This window comes from Oncorhynchus tshawytscha, unplaced genomic scaffold, assembly GCF_018296145.1.
Source record: "Oncorhynchus tshawytscha isolate Ot180627B unplaced genomic scaffold, Otsh_v2.0 Un_contig_1305_pilon_pilon, whole genome shotgun sequence".
Taxonomy (NCBI): Eukaryota; Metazoa; Chordata; class Actinopteri; order Salmoniformes; family Salmonidae; genus Oncorhynchus; species Oncorhynchus tshawytscha.
The window spans coordinates 24,588-37,378 of NW_024607855.1; the positions used below are offsets into that span (position 1 = coordinate 24,588).

Consider the following 12,791-nt stretch of genomic DNA (forward strand, 5'->3'; position numbering starts at 1 on the left):
TTACTGGTTCTGCTCTCTCCTATCTACTGGTTCTGCTCTCTCCTATCTACTGGTTCTGCTCTCTCCTATCTACTGGTTCTGCTCTCTCCTATCTACTGGTTCTGCTCTCTCCTTCCTATTGGCTCTGCTCTCTCCTATCTACTGGTTCTGCTCTCTCCTATCTACTGGTTCTGCTCTCTCCTTCCTACTCGTTCTGCTCTCTCCTTCCTACTGGTTCTGCTCTCTCCTATCTACTGGTTCTGCTCTCTCCTATCTACTGGTTCTGCTCTCTCCTTCCTACTGGTTCTGCTCTCTCCTTCCTACTGGTTCTGCTCTCTCCTTCCTACTGGTTCTGCTCTCTCCTATCTACTGGTTCTGCTCTCTCCTATCTACTGGTTCTGCTCTCTCCTATCTACTGGTTCTGCTCTCTCCTTCCTACTGGTTCTGCTCTCTCCTTCCTACTGGTTCTGCTCTCTCCTATCTACTGGTTCTGCTCTCTCCTATCTACTGGTTCTGCTCTCTCCTATCTACTGGTTCTGCTCTCTCCTATCTACTGGTTCTGCTCTCTCCTTCCTACTGGTTCTGCTCTCTCCGATCTACTGGTTCTGCTCTCCGATCTACTGGTTCTGCTCTCTCCTATGTACTGGTTCTGCTCTCTCCTATCTACTGGTTCTGCTCTCTCCTATTTACTGGTTCTGATCTCTCCTATTTACTGGTTCTGCTCTCTCCTATTTACTGGTTCTGCTCTCTCCTATCTACTGGTTCTGCTCTTTCTTATCTACTGGTTCTGCTCTTTCTTATCTACTGGTTCTGCTCTCTCCTATCTACTGGTTCTGCTCTTTCTTATCTACTGGTTCTGCTCTCTCCTTCCTACTGGTTCTGCTCTCTCCTTCCTACTGGTTCTGCTCTCTCCTTCCTACTGGTTCTGCTCTCTCCTTCCTATTGGCTCTGCTCTCTCCTATCTACTGGTTCTGCTCTCTCCTATCTACTGGTTCTGCTCTCTCCTTCCTACTGGTTCTGCTCTCTCCTATCTACTGGTTCTGCTCTCTCCTATCTACTGGTTCTCTCTCCTTCCTACTGGTTCTGCCTCCTTCCTTCTGGTTCTGCGCTCTCCTTCCTACTGATTCTCTCTCCTATCTACTGGTTTAGCTCTCTCCTATCTACTGGTTCTGCTCTCTCCTTCCTACTGGTTCTCTCTCCTGTCTACTGGTTCTGCTCTCTCCTTCCTACTGGTTTTCTCTCCTTCCTTCTGGTTCTCTCTCCTTCCTACTGGTTCTCTCTATATCGCTGCCACTTTTATAAACACTTATAAACACTCACTATCACCCTGTCTGTTGGCTTTGGCTCGCTATGTTCTGTTCTCCACTGTGTTCTCTCTCTCTCTCTCTCTCTGTGTGTGTGTGTGTGTGTGTGAGTGTGTCAACACATTTAGAAACTCAACTAAACCAATATCCTGGAAACTGTCAATAACCAGAATCATTAGAATCTGTACCTCTGTGTTCTCAACTCTGTTCCAAAATAGAAATGTTCCATTTTAGTAGAGGGGAAAATAAAAGCAGGCGGGGGTCCATTATGTTTATTGCTATGCCTAGGAGTCTGTACTTCCTGCCAAGGAGTCTGTACTTCCTGCCAAGGAGTCTGTACTTCCTGCCTAGGAGTCTGTACTTCCTGCCAAGGAGTCTGTACTTCCTGCCAAGGAGTCTGTACTTCCTGCCAAGGAGTCTGTACTTCCTGCCAAGGAGTCTGTACTTCCTGCCAAGGAGTCTGTACTTCCTGCCAAGGAGTCTGTACTTCCTGCCAAGGAGTCTGTACTTCCTGCCAAGGAGTCTGTACTTCCTGCCAAGGAGTCTGTCTGTAGGAGTCTGTACTTCCTGCCAAGGAGTCTGTACTTCCTGCCAAGGAGTCTGTACTTCCTGCCAAGGAGTCTGTACTTCCTGCCAAGGAGTCTGTACTTCCTGCCAAGGAGTCTGTACTTCCTGCCAAGGAGTCTGTACTTCCTGCCTAGGAGTCTGTACTTCCTGCCAAGGAGTCTGTACTTCCTGCTAGGAGTCTGTAAGGAGTCTGTACTTCCTGCCTAGGAGTCTGTACTTCCTGCCTAGGAGTCTGTACTTCCTGCCTAGGAGTCTGTACTTCCTGCCAAGGAGTCTGTACTTCCTGCCAAGGAGTCTGTACTTCCTGCCAAGGAGTCTGTACTTCCTGCCTAGGAGTCTGTACTTCCTGCCTAGGAGTCTGTACTTCCTGCCAAGGAGTCTGTACTTCCTGCCTAGGAGTCTGTAATTCCTGCCTAGGAGTCTGTACTTCCTGTGGGGATTGTTTGTCACGCCCTGGCCATAGAGAGGCTTTTTATTCTCTAATTTGGTTAGGCCAGGGTGTGACTAGGGTGGGCATTCTATGTTCTTTTTTCTATGTTTTTGTGTGTTGTTGTGTTTGGCCGGGTGTGGTTCTCAATCAGGGTCAACTGTCTGTCGTTGACTCTGATTGAGAACCATACTTAGATAGCCTGTTCCCACATGGGTTTGTTGTTTTCTGTTTTGTGTATTTGCACCTTGCAGAACTGTTCGTTTGTTGTTTTTGTTCCAGTGTTGGTATTTATTAAACACATTATGAATACTTACCCACGCTGCACCTTGGTCCTCTTCTCCTTCTCCCCACCACATTCGTTACAGAACTACCCACCACCAAAGGACCATTGCACCTTGCAGAACTGAATACTTACCCACGTTGCACCTTGGTCCTCTTGTCCTTCTCCCCGCCACATTCGTTACAGAACTACCCACCACCAAAGGACCATTGCACCTTGCAGAACTGAATACTTACCCACGTTGCACCTTGGTCCTCTTGTCCTTCTCCCCGCCACATTCGTTACAGAACTACCCACCACCAAAGGACCATTGCACCTTGCAGAACTGAATACTTACCCACGTTGCACCTTGGTCCTCTTGTCCTTCTCCCCACCACATTCGTTACATCGTTTTTGCTACAAAAGACATGAGCTCAAACTGAATCTGAATAATTAACTTACAAGATTTCCTTTTTGATAATGAATGTATTTGCAAAATATAGCAGGAGAGAATAATGACTGCATTGAAATAGAAATAACATCTAAAAATGTATCATGGTTTGGTCGTGTTCTTACTCATCGACCACATTGTCCTGTTAATTCATGTGGTTCGGGCAGTACGTCTCTACTCCATCCTGCTTGTTCGTAGAAAAACGGTCCGAATGAGCTTTCTGAATGAATCAACGTCCCCATAGAAACCCAGCTGGTAGAAACCCCAAGTCATTGAGAGAATCTCAACCTAATGGTTGGGTACAAGTCATTTCTTCTTCAGTTATTATCCATACAATGGAAGACATTATAGAAGCCAGCATGTCTCTGAATTCTGAAATGACATTAAATCTATCTGCCCTATTGTCAGGTGTAATAATAACCAAGTCTTTGTGTTGTCAGCCTGTTAACTAGACACAGCCATTAGAGCTAGTTACATGTATTAACGTGGGAACAGAATGGAGAGCTTTGTTAGCTGCTCTTATGGAGCCGAGAAAAGAAAATGGCTAATTTGACGTGAGTAACTTCTGGATGAATAAAACAACCAGGAACAAAAGGGGACTTTTTTTTATGAGACTTTAATTGCAGAATAGAATGGAACTCTTTTTTTTACCTCCTCTGAATGGGCAGGTAGATACTGCTACAGAACACAACACCTTGTACAGAATACACAGAGGTCTACAAGGTATCCTTTCCCCCTCTGCTGCCTGAAAAGGTTTGATGTTATCAAAGCAAGAACAGGTACTTGAACGCCCGGTTAAATGGACTACAGTTTATATCAAATATTTGTAACGACCGTTTGGTGGAAGAAGGTGAGGACCAAGATGCAGCGTGGTAAAGTGTTCATGTTTTTAATACCGTAATGAACACTGAACAAAACAAATAAAACGACAAAACGAACAGTCCTGTGTGGTGCTGAAAAAACACAGAACAGAAAATAATCACCCATAAATCAAGGGTGGAAACAGGCTGCCTAAGTACGGTTCTCAATCGGGGACAACGACTACCCACAACTAACAGGGGGGAAACAGGCTGCCTAAGCACGGTTCTCAATCGGGGACAACGACTACCCACAACTCAAGGGTGGAAACAGGCTGCCTAAGTAAGGTTCTCAATCGGGGACAACGACTACCCACAACTCAAGGGTGGAAACAGGCTGCCTAAGTACGGTTCTCAATCAGGGACAACGACTACCCACAACTCAAGGGTGGAAACAGGCTGCCTAAGTACGGTTCTCAATCGGGGACAACGACTACCCACAACTAACAAGGGGGGAAACAGGCTGCCTAAGTACGGTTCTCAATCGGGGACAACGACTACCCACAACTCAAGGGTGGAAACAGGCTGCCTAAGTACGGTTCTCATTGGGGACAACGACTACCCACAACTCAAGGGTGGAAACAGGCTGCCTAAGTACGGTTCTCAATCGGGGACAACGATTGACAGCTGCCTCTGATTGAGAACCATACCAGGCCAAACACAGAAAATACCAACTCATGGAAAAACAAACATAGACAACCCACCCAACTCAAGCCCTGACCATACTAAAACAAAGACATAACAAAAGAACTAAGGTCAGAGCGTGACAATATTAGATAATATCACAGTGAGATTGACTGTGTTCATAGCATGACTTCTATGTTAAGAACAACAGGGTGGGGAGTCTGTACTGGAGCTTTATGGGGAAACAAGTTAAAGGACAATATTCAAATAATGAATTCAGTCAAAGTAAACGAACAGTAAATTCACAGAGTGGATAACAGGGGTGTTGAGAAAACTGATTTATAAACTGTACTAGGGCCAGGAGTAGATGGTTCACTCTGTCATCACAGCTTGTGTGTGTGTGTGTGTGTGTGTGTGTGTGTGTGTGTGTGTGTGTGTGTGTGTGTGTGCATGTGTGCGTGTGTGTGTGCGTGTGTGTGGCCTTACTACTACTAACAGCTGGTGTAGTCATGAAAGCTTCTCTGATGACACAACAACCAGTCAACATGCAGAGAGCATTGTAGTCCTGACTGCCTGCTGATCACACACACACACACACACACACACACACACACACACAGGTGAATGTGATGACAGCCAGGCAGTAGACAGTAGAGGCTCAATGAGACACACACACAGAGAGGTGCATTTTGATGACAGCCACACAGTAGACTGTAGAGACTCAATGAGAGGTCACTTCAGCACTAGAGACTACCACACTGTGTATTACACAGGATATAACATCATTGTGTGTGTGTGTGTGTGTGTGTGTGTGTGTGTGTGTGTGTGTGTGTGTGTGTGTGTGTGTGTGTGTGTGTGTGTGTGTGTGTGTGTGTAATACAAACATTGTACCTTTTCTAGAAAATGATATTGACATTGTGATGTAACAACTGTTTGTCCGCCTTTAAGTGAAGGACTTCCCTACTGGGAAGAGGTGTAGTGAAGTTTCAACTGAGAGAGAAGCTGAAACACGGGAGTCCTCTGGTGTAGTGAGGCTTCAACTGAGAGAGAAGCTGAAACACGGGAGTCCTCTGGTGTAGTGAGGCTTCAACTGAGAGAGAAGCTGAAACACGGGACTCCTCTGGTGTAGTGAGGCTTCAGCTGAGAGAGAAGCTGAAACACGGGAGTCCTCTGGTGTAGTGAGGCTTCAACTGAGAGAGAAGCTGAAACACGGGAGTCCTCTGGTGTAGTGAGGCTTCAACTGAGAGAGAAGCTGAAACACGGGACTCCTCTGGTGTAGTGAGGCTTCAGCTGAGAGAGAAGCTGAAACACGGGAGTCCTCTGGTGTAGTGAGGCTTCAGGTTAGAGAGAAGCTGAAACACGGGAGTCCTCTGAGTATTACAGTAAAGCACAAATCAGCTGTTTCCTCATCTTCACTCCAATTCCTCTGACCAGAACTCAGCTTCTCAAGTACAATACTGTATCTCATACACGGTGTACTCAAAGGCATACATTGTAATCATGTTGTAGTCATTGTTGTACATTATCCCCATGCTTCATTCATAAATTCACAAACATAGAACATGCTACAGTATGTACATATTGTTATTAGCTCTTCAGAACAGTCTTTACACACACACACATGATGTTGAATGTCTGGAGTGAGAGAACTCTCAGGAGGACAATGCATTCCAACCAGAGGAGGCTGGTGGGGAGCTGTAGGAGGACAGGCTCATTGTATTGGCTGGAATGAAATACATGGAATGTAGTCAAACATGTGTTTTCCATATGTTTGATACCGTTCCAATAGTTCCATTCCAGCGATGACAATGAGGCCGCCCTCCTATAGCTCCTCCCACTAGCCTCCTCTGACTTCAACCCCGTACTGTCTTTGAGCTTATCATTACAGCAGACCTCTGCTCTACCCTGCTGGGACCCTACTTCCTTCTGCTGAACTGTAATAACCCTGCTCTGTGTGTGTGTGTGTGTGTGTGTGTGTGTGTGTGTGTGTGTGTGTGTGTGTGTGTGTGTGTGTGTGTGTGTGTGTGTGTGTGTGTGTGTGTGTGTGTAACTGTGTGTGTGTGTGTGTGTGTGATTACAGAGTGAGGTAGAGGTTGTGTTGTGTGTGTGTACAACTGTAATAACCCTGTTCTCTCAGGGGAAGGTCACACTGTTTATACAGGCTTTATGTTGCCTGGTTACTGGTTATAGAGTGAGGTAGAGGTTTTGTTTATGTTGTCTGGTTATGTTGTCTGGTTACTGATTACAGAGTGAGGTAGAGGTTGTTTATGTTGTCTGGTTACAGAGTGAGGTAGAGGTTGTTTATGTTGTCTGGTTACATAGTGAGGTAGATGTTGTTTATGTTGTCTGGTTACATAGTGAGGTAGATGTTGTTTATGTTGTCTGGTTACTGGTTATAGAGTGAGGTAGAGGTTGTTTATGTTGTCTGGTTACATAGTGAGGTAGAGGTTGTTTATGTTGTCTGGTTACATAGTGAGGTAGAGGTTGTTTATGTTGTCTGGTTACATAGTGAGGTAGAGGTTGTTTATGTTGTCTGGTTACTGGTTACAGAGTGAGGTAGAGGTTATTTATGTTGCCTGGTTACTGGTTATAGAGTGAGGTAGAAGATGTTTATGTTGTCTGGTTACAGAGTGAGGTAGAGGTTGTTTATGTTGCCTGGTAACTGGTTATAGAGTGAGGTAGAGGATGTTTATGTTGTCTGGTTACAGAGTGAGGTAGAGGTTGTTTATGTTGCCTGGTTACTGGTTATAGAGTGAGGTAGAGGTTGTTTATGTTGCCTGGTTACTGGTTATAGAGTGAGGTAGAGGTTGTTTATGTTGTCTGGTTACATAATTAGGTAGAGGTTGTTTATGTTGTCTGGTTACAGAGTGAGGTAGAGGTTGTTTATGTTGTCTGGTTACATAGTGAGGTAGAGGTTGTTTATGTTGTCTGGTTACAGAGTGAGGTAGAGGTTGTTTATGTTGCCTGGTTACTGGTTACTGGTTATAGAGTGAGGTAGAGGTTGTTTATGTTGCCTGGTTACTGGTTATAGTAGTGAGGTAGAGGTTGTTTATGTTGTCTGGTTACATGAGTGAGGTAGTGAGGTAGAGGTTGTTTATGTTGCCTGGTTACTGGTTATAGAGTGAGGTAGAGGTTGTTTATGTTGTCTGGTTACATAGTGAGGTAGAGGTTGTTTATGTTGTCTGGTTACATAATGAGGTAGAGGTTGTTTATGTTGTCTGGTTACATAGTGAGGTAGAGGTTGTTTATGTTGTCTGGTTACATAGTGAGGTAGAGGTTGTTTCTTGGATTCTTGGATGCAGAGAAATGTGAAATGGTGACATTTTTTTATTATGTGTGTGTGTGTGTGTGTGTGTGTGTGTGTGTGTGTGGTGTGTGGGTGTGTGGGTGGGTGGGTGGGTGTGGGTGGGTGCGTGCCAGCCATCAGCCAGCCAGTGTTGTTTTGGGAAAAACTTGATATTATACTCCCAGTCCTGTGATGCACGATTCCCAAGGTTGGATGATAAAGATTTCCTCAGAAATTCAAAGTATTTGATTTCGCAACATGGAGAGGGAGTCACCTAAATATTTACCAACAAGGGACATAATATCATTTCCTTATTCTGTAAACGGTTGACGTTGCTGATAGGCCTATTGAAAACATTTATTTTAGCAGGTGAAAATGTTTTGTTTTATAGCACTATTTAATGCTCCATGGCTAATTTGAGTTTTTCTAGATTTAGAACGTAAAACAACATTTATAAAGCAAACATTAACCCTTAGGTCTTGTACAGAAAAGAGTTACATTGTTTAAGTCTATGTTGCAGAACAGTGATTACACATTATTTTCTCAGAATATTGACACACAAAAAAAAATAAGATTTTAAGGTGGTTAGCCATCAAGTGACAGAGTTGACAAGCCACTTACGGAGTTGACAACAGATACTCAAACCAGATATATTTTTGCCTCTAAAAGTAGAAGTTAAATACAAACGTTTGTAAAGTATGGAAAATAATTCATTAAAAAAAATCCCCAATAAAAACAACCATTCTATTAGATTGTTCAGCACTCTGACAGAGTTGATGTTTTACTTCATTCAAATTCATATTCTATCATAATCGGCTATGAAAAGTCAACTGACATTTACTCCTGAGGTGCTGACATGCTGCACCCTCGACAACTACTGTGATTATTATTAATTGACCCTGCTGGTCATTTATGAACATTTGAACATCTTGGCCATGTTATGTTATAATCTCCACCCGGCACAGCCAGAAGAGGACTGGCCACCACCCATAGCCTGGTTCCTCTCTAGGTTTCTTCCTAGGTTCTGGTCTTTCTAGGGAGTTTTTCCTAGCCACCGTGCTTCTACACCTGCATTGCTTGCTGTTTGGGGTTTTAGGCTGGGTTTCTGTACAGCACTTTGAGATATCAGCTGATGTAAGAAGAGCTTTATAAATACATTTGATTTGATTTGATCTATAAATCAGGGAGAGAGAGTTGATAGTTGGTTGTTACCATGGTAATTCCAATATTGTTTGTTTAAATATATTTATGCAATAATACACCTCAGGGTTTTGTGATATATGGCCTATATACCATGGCTAAGGGCTGTGTCAGGCACTCCGACACAGCCCTTATATATGGCCATATACCACACCCCCTCCTGCATTATTGCTTATTTGAGAACTTTACAGACCATAAGTGGTCTTGTTGCACTACAAGTAATGAGAACATGAATAAGAGGTCATTATGGTAGAGCTCACCCTGCTCATTCCTGATTTCAGTTGACCAAATCTCCAGACACATCTTTTAGGAATCACCAGATAAATAATCTTTAAAGTCAGGGAAGGCTATTGCAAGAAACAACATAAGAATTTTTCAGTTAATCTTCATTACCGTTCCAATATGTGTAAAACTATTTTGGAGTTTCAAATGGGCATCCTTTTGCTCCGGCACTGAACCAACATGGAAATGAATAATATTGAAAGTATTTAGAAAATCGAAGAAGAAAAAAAAGAATCATGTTTGTTTGTGGACCCAGTTGACAGAGGTTGATCACTCATATGTTTGAGAGCAGAAATATTAATGTGCGTAATTCCTCTGGCAGCCTGCATTTAGATTTGAGGACGCCCCCGGGCCCCCACACTTCACCAAGAAAGAATGTATCGAACGACAGTTGGTCCCGTTCCGTTCTTACCTTCTAGCGTCACCTCTCTCCCGGCTCGTTTCAGCCCCTGCACCGCCTCGTCATGCGTAGCGTCCCGCAGGTTCACACCGTTCACCGACAGAATCGCGTCACCGACATACAAGGCTTGGGTTTGATCCGCAGCCAGACCTTTGAAGATCTTACTAATAAGTATCGGCATTTTATTCTCTTTTCCTCCCTTTATGCTGATGCCGAGTCCTCCTACCTCTTGCTTTATTACTTTCACGCATCTTTTTCTGTTTGCGATCGCCTCTGGGACTTGCTCCTGTAAATCCGTGAAAGCTGTCCTCACCGCAGTTTTCGAACTGTTTGTGTGATCCGGGTGAGTTGCGTTGCACCCGTAAGATCCATTGGTGAGGCCGTTTAGGGTCACATTCTCTCCCAGGTCCTCGCAACTCAACGTTAGAGCTTCTTCGTTCAAGTTGGCCAAAACATTGTGCCATCGGTCCCTCACTAAAACCTCCAAAAATCCACTTTTTGTAGTCCGTTCCTCGAAATTACTGTAGCTACCGCCATCTTTGAAGCATTCTTAAAATGCCATGTGATTAAAACTCAAATAGGACTTTACCCCCGAACTTCTCAGCATGGCTTTCCAATAGTTCAGCAACTTCAGCTAACGGCTTTTTTTTGGCAACATAACCTAGTCCCTGCTCCAACAGCCCATATCCTCTTTGGGTGGAGCAAACTCGAAGGGCAATCCCACTAAGCAAATCACATTTCTATCCACACAGAACACTGCCGAGAGCTGTGCTGAAGTTCAAATGACATGTGTAGCCCACACTAACGTAAATGTAGCGTGTCATACCTTATTACAGCCGTATTACATACATTATTACCACCCGTTAACAAACATTACCAGGCATGCTGGGTTTTATTCAGAGGGCGACCCGTGTAAAGGAATGTCCCAGTGTTGGGACAGTTGGAACTTTGGAGGTGTCCACTAGTAGACTTTTGCCTGTTCCGCTCTCTCTCTTGTGCGGTCCATGCAGCGTGCCAGGTGCGCGTGGTTTGCTCGGCTTCGGCAGCGGATTTGTTGTGGGGTTAAACACAAAACTTGCATTAAAAAAAGAGAAGTCGTATTTCCTAATATCTCACGGACTATATGCACTTTCAATGGTCAATACACGTGTAAAATAGCCTATAATAACCTAATAATCTACAAATATGCATTATTATAGGCACATTGGGAATGAGCATATTCTATGAGTTATTTGTAATGGATCATATACTAGGCGTGGTGGTTACATTTTTCCAACGAAAAACGATGAGAACTTTACAGAAATATGTCAACGCCATCTGAAACGCGATGAGAGAACGTTACAGAAGTACTGTATGTTAGCGCCATCTGATGGTGGAGAGAGAACCGGCGTAGCCCTGCTGTCTGTCACAATATACAGTCTATATATAGTCCTGCTCTCTGTCACAATATACAGTCTATAGTCCTGCTGTCTGTCACAATATACAGTCTATAGTCCTGCTGTCTGTCACAATATACAGTCTATAGTCCTGCTGTCTGTCACGATATACAGTCTATAGTCCTGCTGCCTGTCACAATATACAGTCTATAGCCCTGCTGCCTGTCACAATATACAGTCTATAGCCCTGCTGCCTGTCACAATATACAGTCTATACTGCTGCTGCCTGTCACAATATACAGTCTATACTCCTGCTGTTTGTCACAATATACAGTCTATAGTCCTGCTGTCTGTCACAATATACAGTCTATAGTCCTGCTGTCTGTCACAATATACAGTCTATACTCCTGCTGTCTGTCACAATATACAGTCTATACTCCTGCTGTCTGTCACAATATACAGTCTATAGCCCTGCTGCCTGTCACAATATACAGTCTATAGTCCTGCTGTCTGTCACAATATACAGTCTATAGTCCTGCTGTCTGTCACAATATACAGTCTATAGTCCTGCTGCCTGTCACAATATACAGTCTATACTCCTGCTGCCTGTCACAATATACAGTCTATACTCCTGCTGTCTGTCACAATATACAGTCTATAGCCCTGCTGCCTGTCACAATATACAGTCTATAGTCCTGCTGTCTATCACAATATACAGTCTGTACTCCTGCTGCCTGTCACAATATACAGTCTATACTCCTGCTGTCTGTCACAATATACAGTCTATAGCCCTGCTGCCTGTCACAATATACAGTCTATACTCCTGCTGTGTGTCACAATATACAGTCTATAGACCTGCTGCCTGTCACAATATGCAGTATATACGTTTCCTGAGCAAAAATGTATAAATATTTATTTTTAGTAAAAAAATTAATGTTGGACATAAAACTGTAAAAACACCAGCAAATCAGATCCAAGTGATTTTAATTTCTGAAATCTGTTCTAAAGTATTCCCAATGGAGAGATATATGTGATTGTACACGAGTGTAAGCAAGGTTTGAAATGTTTTAGTCAAATATTGTATCTGTTTGGGCTTCTTGTGGTCAATTTGGAGTCTACAAATGATTTGTAATTATGTTCTGGCACCCTGGCCATCCACTCTAGTTGATGATTGGCTGAATCTAGTTGATGATTGGTTGAATCTAGTTGATGATTGGCTGAATCTAGTTGATGATTGGCGGAATCTAGTTGATGATTGGCGGAATCTAGTAGATGATTGTTCTGAATCTAGTTGATGATTGGCTGAATCTAGTTGATGATTGGCTGAATCTAGTTGATGATTGGCTGAATCTAGTTGATGATTGGTTGAATCTAGTTGATGATTGGCTGAATCTAGTTGATGATTGGCGGAATCTAGTTGATGATTGGCGGAATCTAGTAGATTGTTCTGAATCTAGTTGATGATTGGCTGAATCTAGTTGATGATTGGCTGAATCTAGTTGATGATTGGCTGAATCTAGTTGATGATTGGCTGAATCTAGTTGATGATTGGTTGAATCTAGTTGATGATTGGCTGAATCTAGTTGATGATTGGCTGAATCTAGTTGATGATTGGCTGAATCTAGTTGATGATTGGCTGAATCTAGTTGATGATTGGTTGAATCTAGTTGATGATTGGCTGAATCTAGTTGATGATTGGCTGAATCTAGTTGATGATTGGCTGAATCTAGTTGATGATTGGCTGAATCTAGTTGATGATTGGCTGAATCTAGTTGA

At 43.4% G+C, this 12,791-nt stretch overlaps 1 protein-coding gene across 1 annotated transcript in view; it reads right to left on the reverse strand.

Annotated features, from left to right (window-relative positions):
* LOC121842886 (beta-1-syntrophin-like) overlaps positions 1-10,523 on the reverse strand; it is a 34,168-nt gene extending 23,645 nt beyond the window's left edge. Inside the window, exons 1-2 of the mRNA XM_042312681.1 lie at positions 10,517-10,523; positions 9,652-10,188 (exon numbers count right to left, since the gene is read on the reverse strand). Coding sequence (XP_042168615.1) covers positions 9,652-10,188; positions 10,517-10,523 — 544 coding nt within the window. The remainder of the gene's footprint in view (positions 1-9,651; positions 10,189-10,516) is intronic.
* Positions 10,524-12,791: the final 2,268 nt, after the last annotated feature.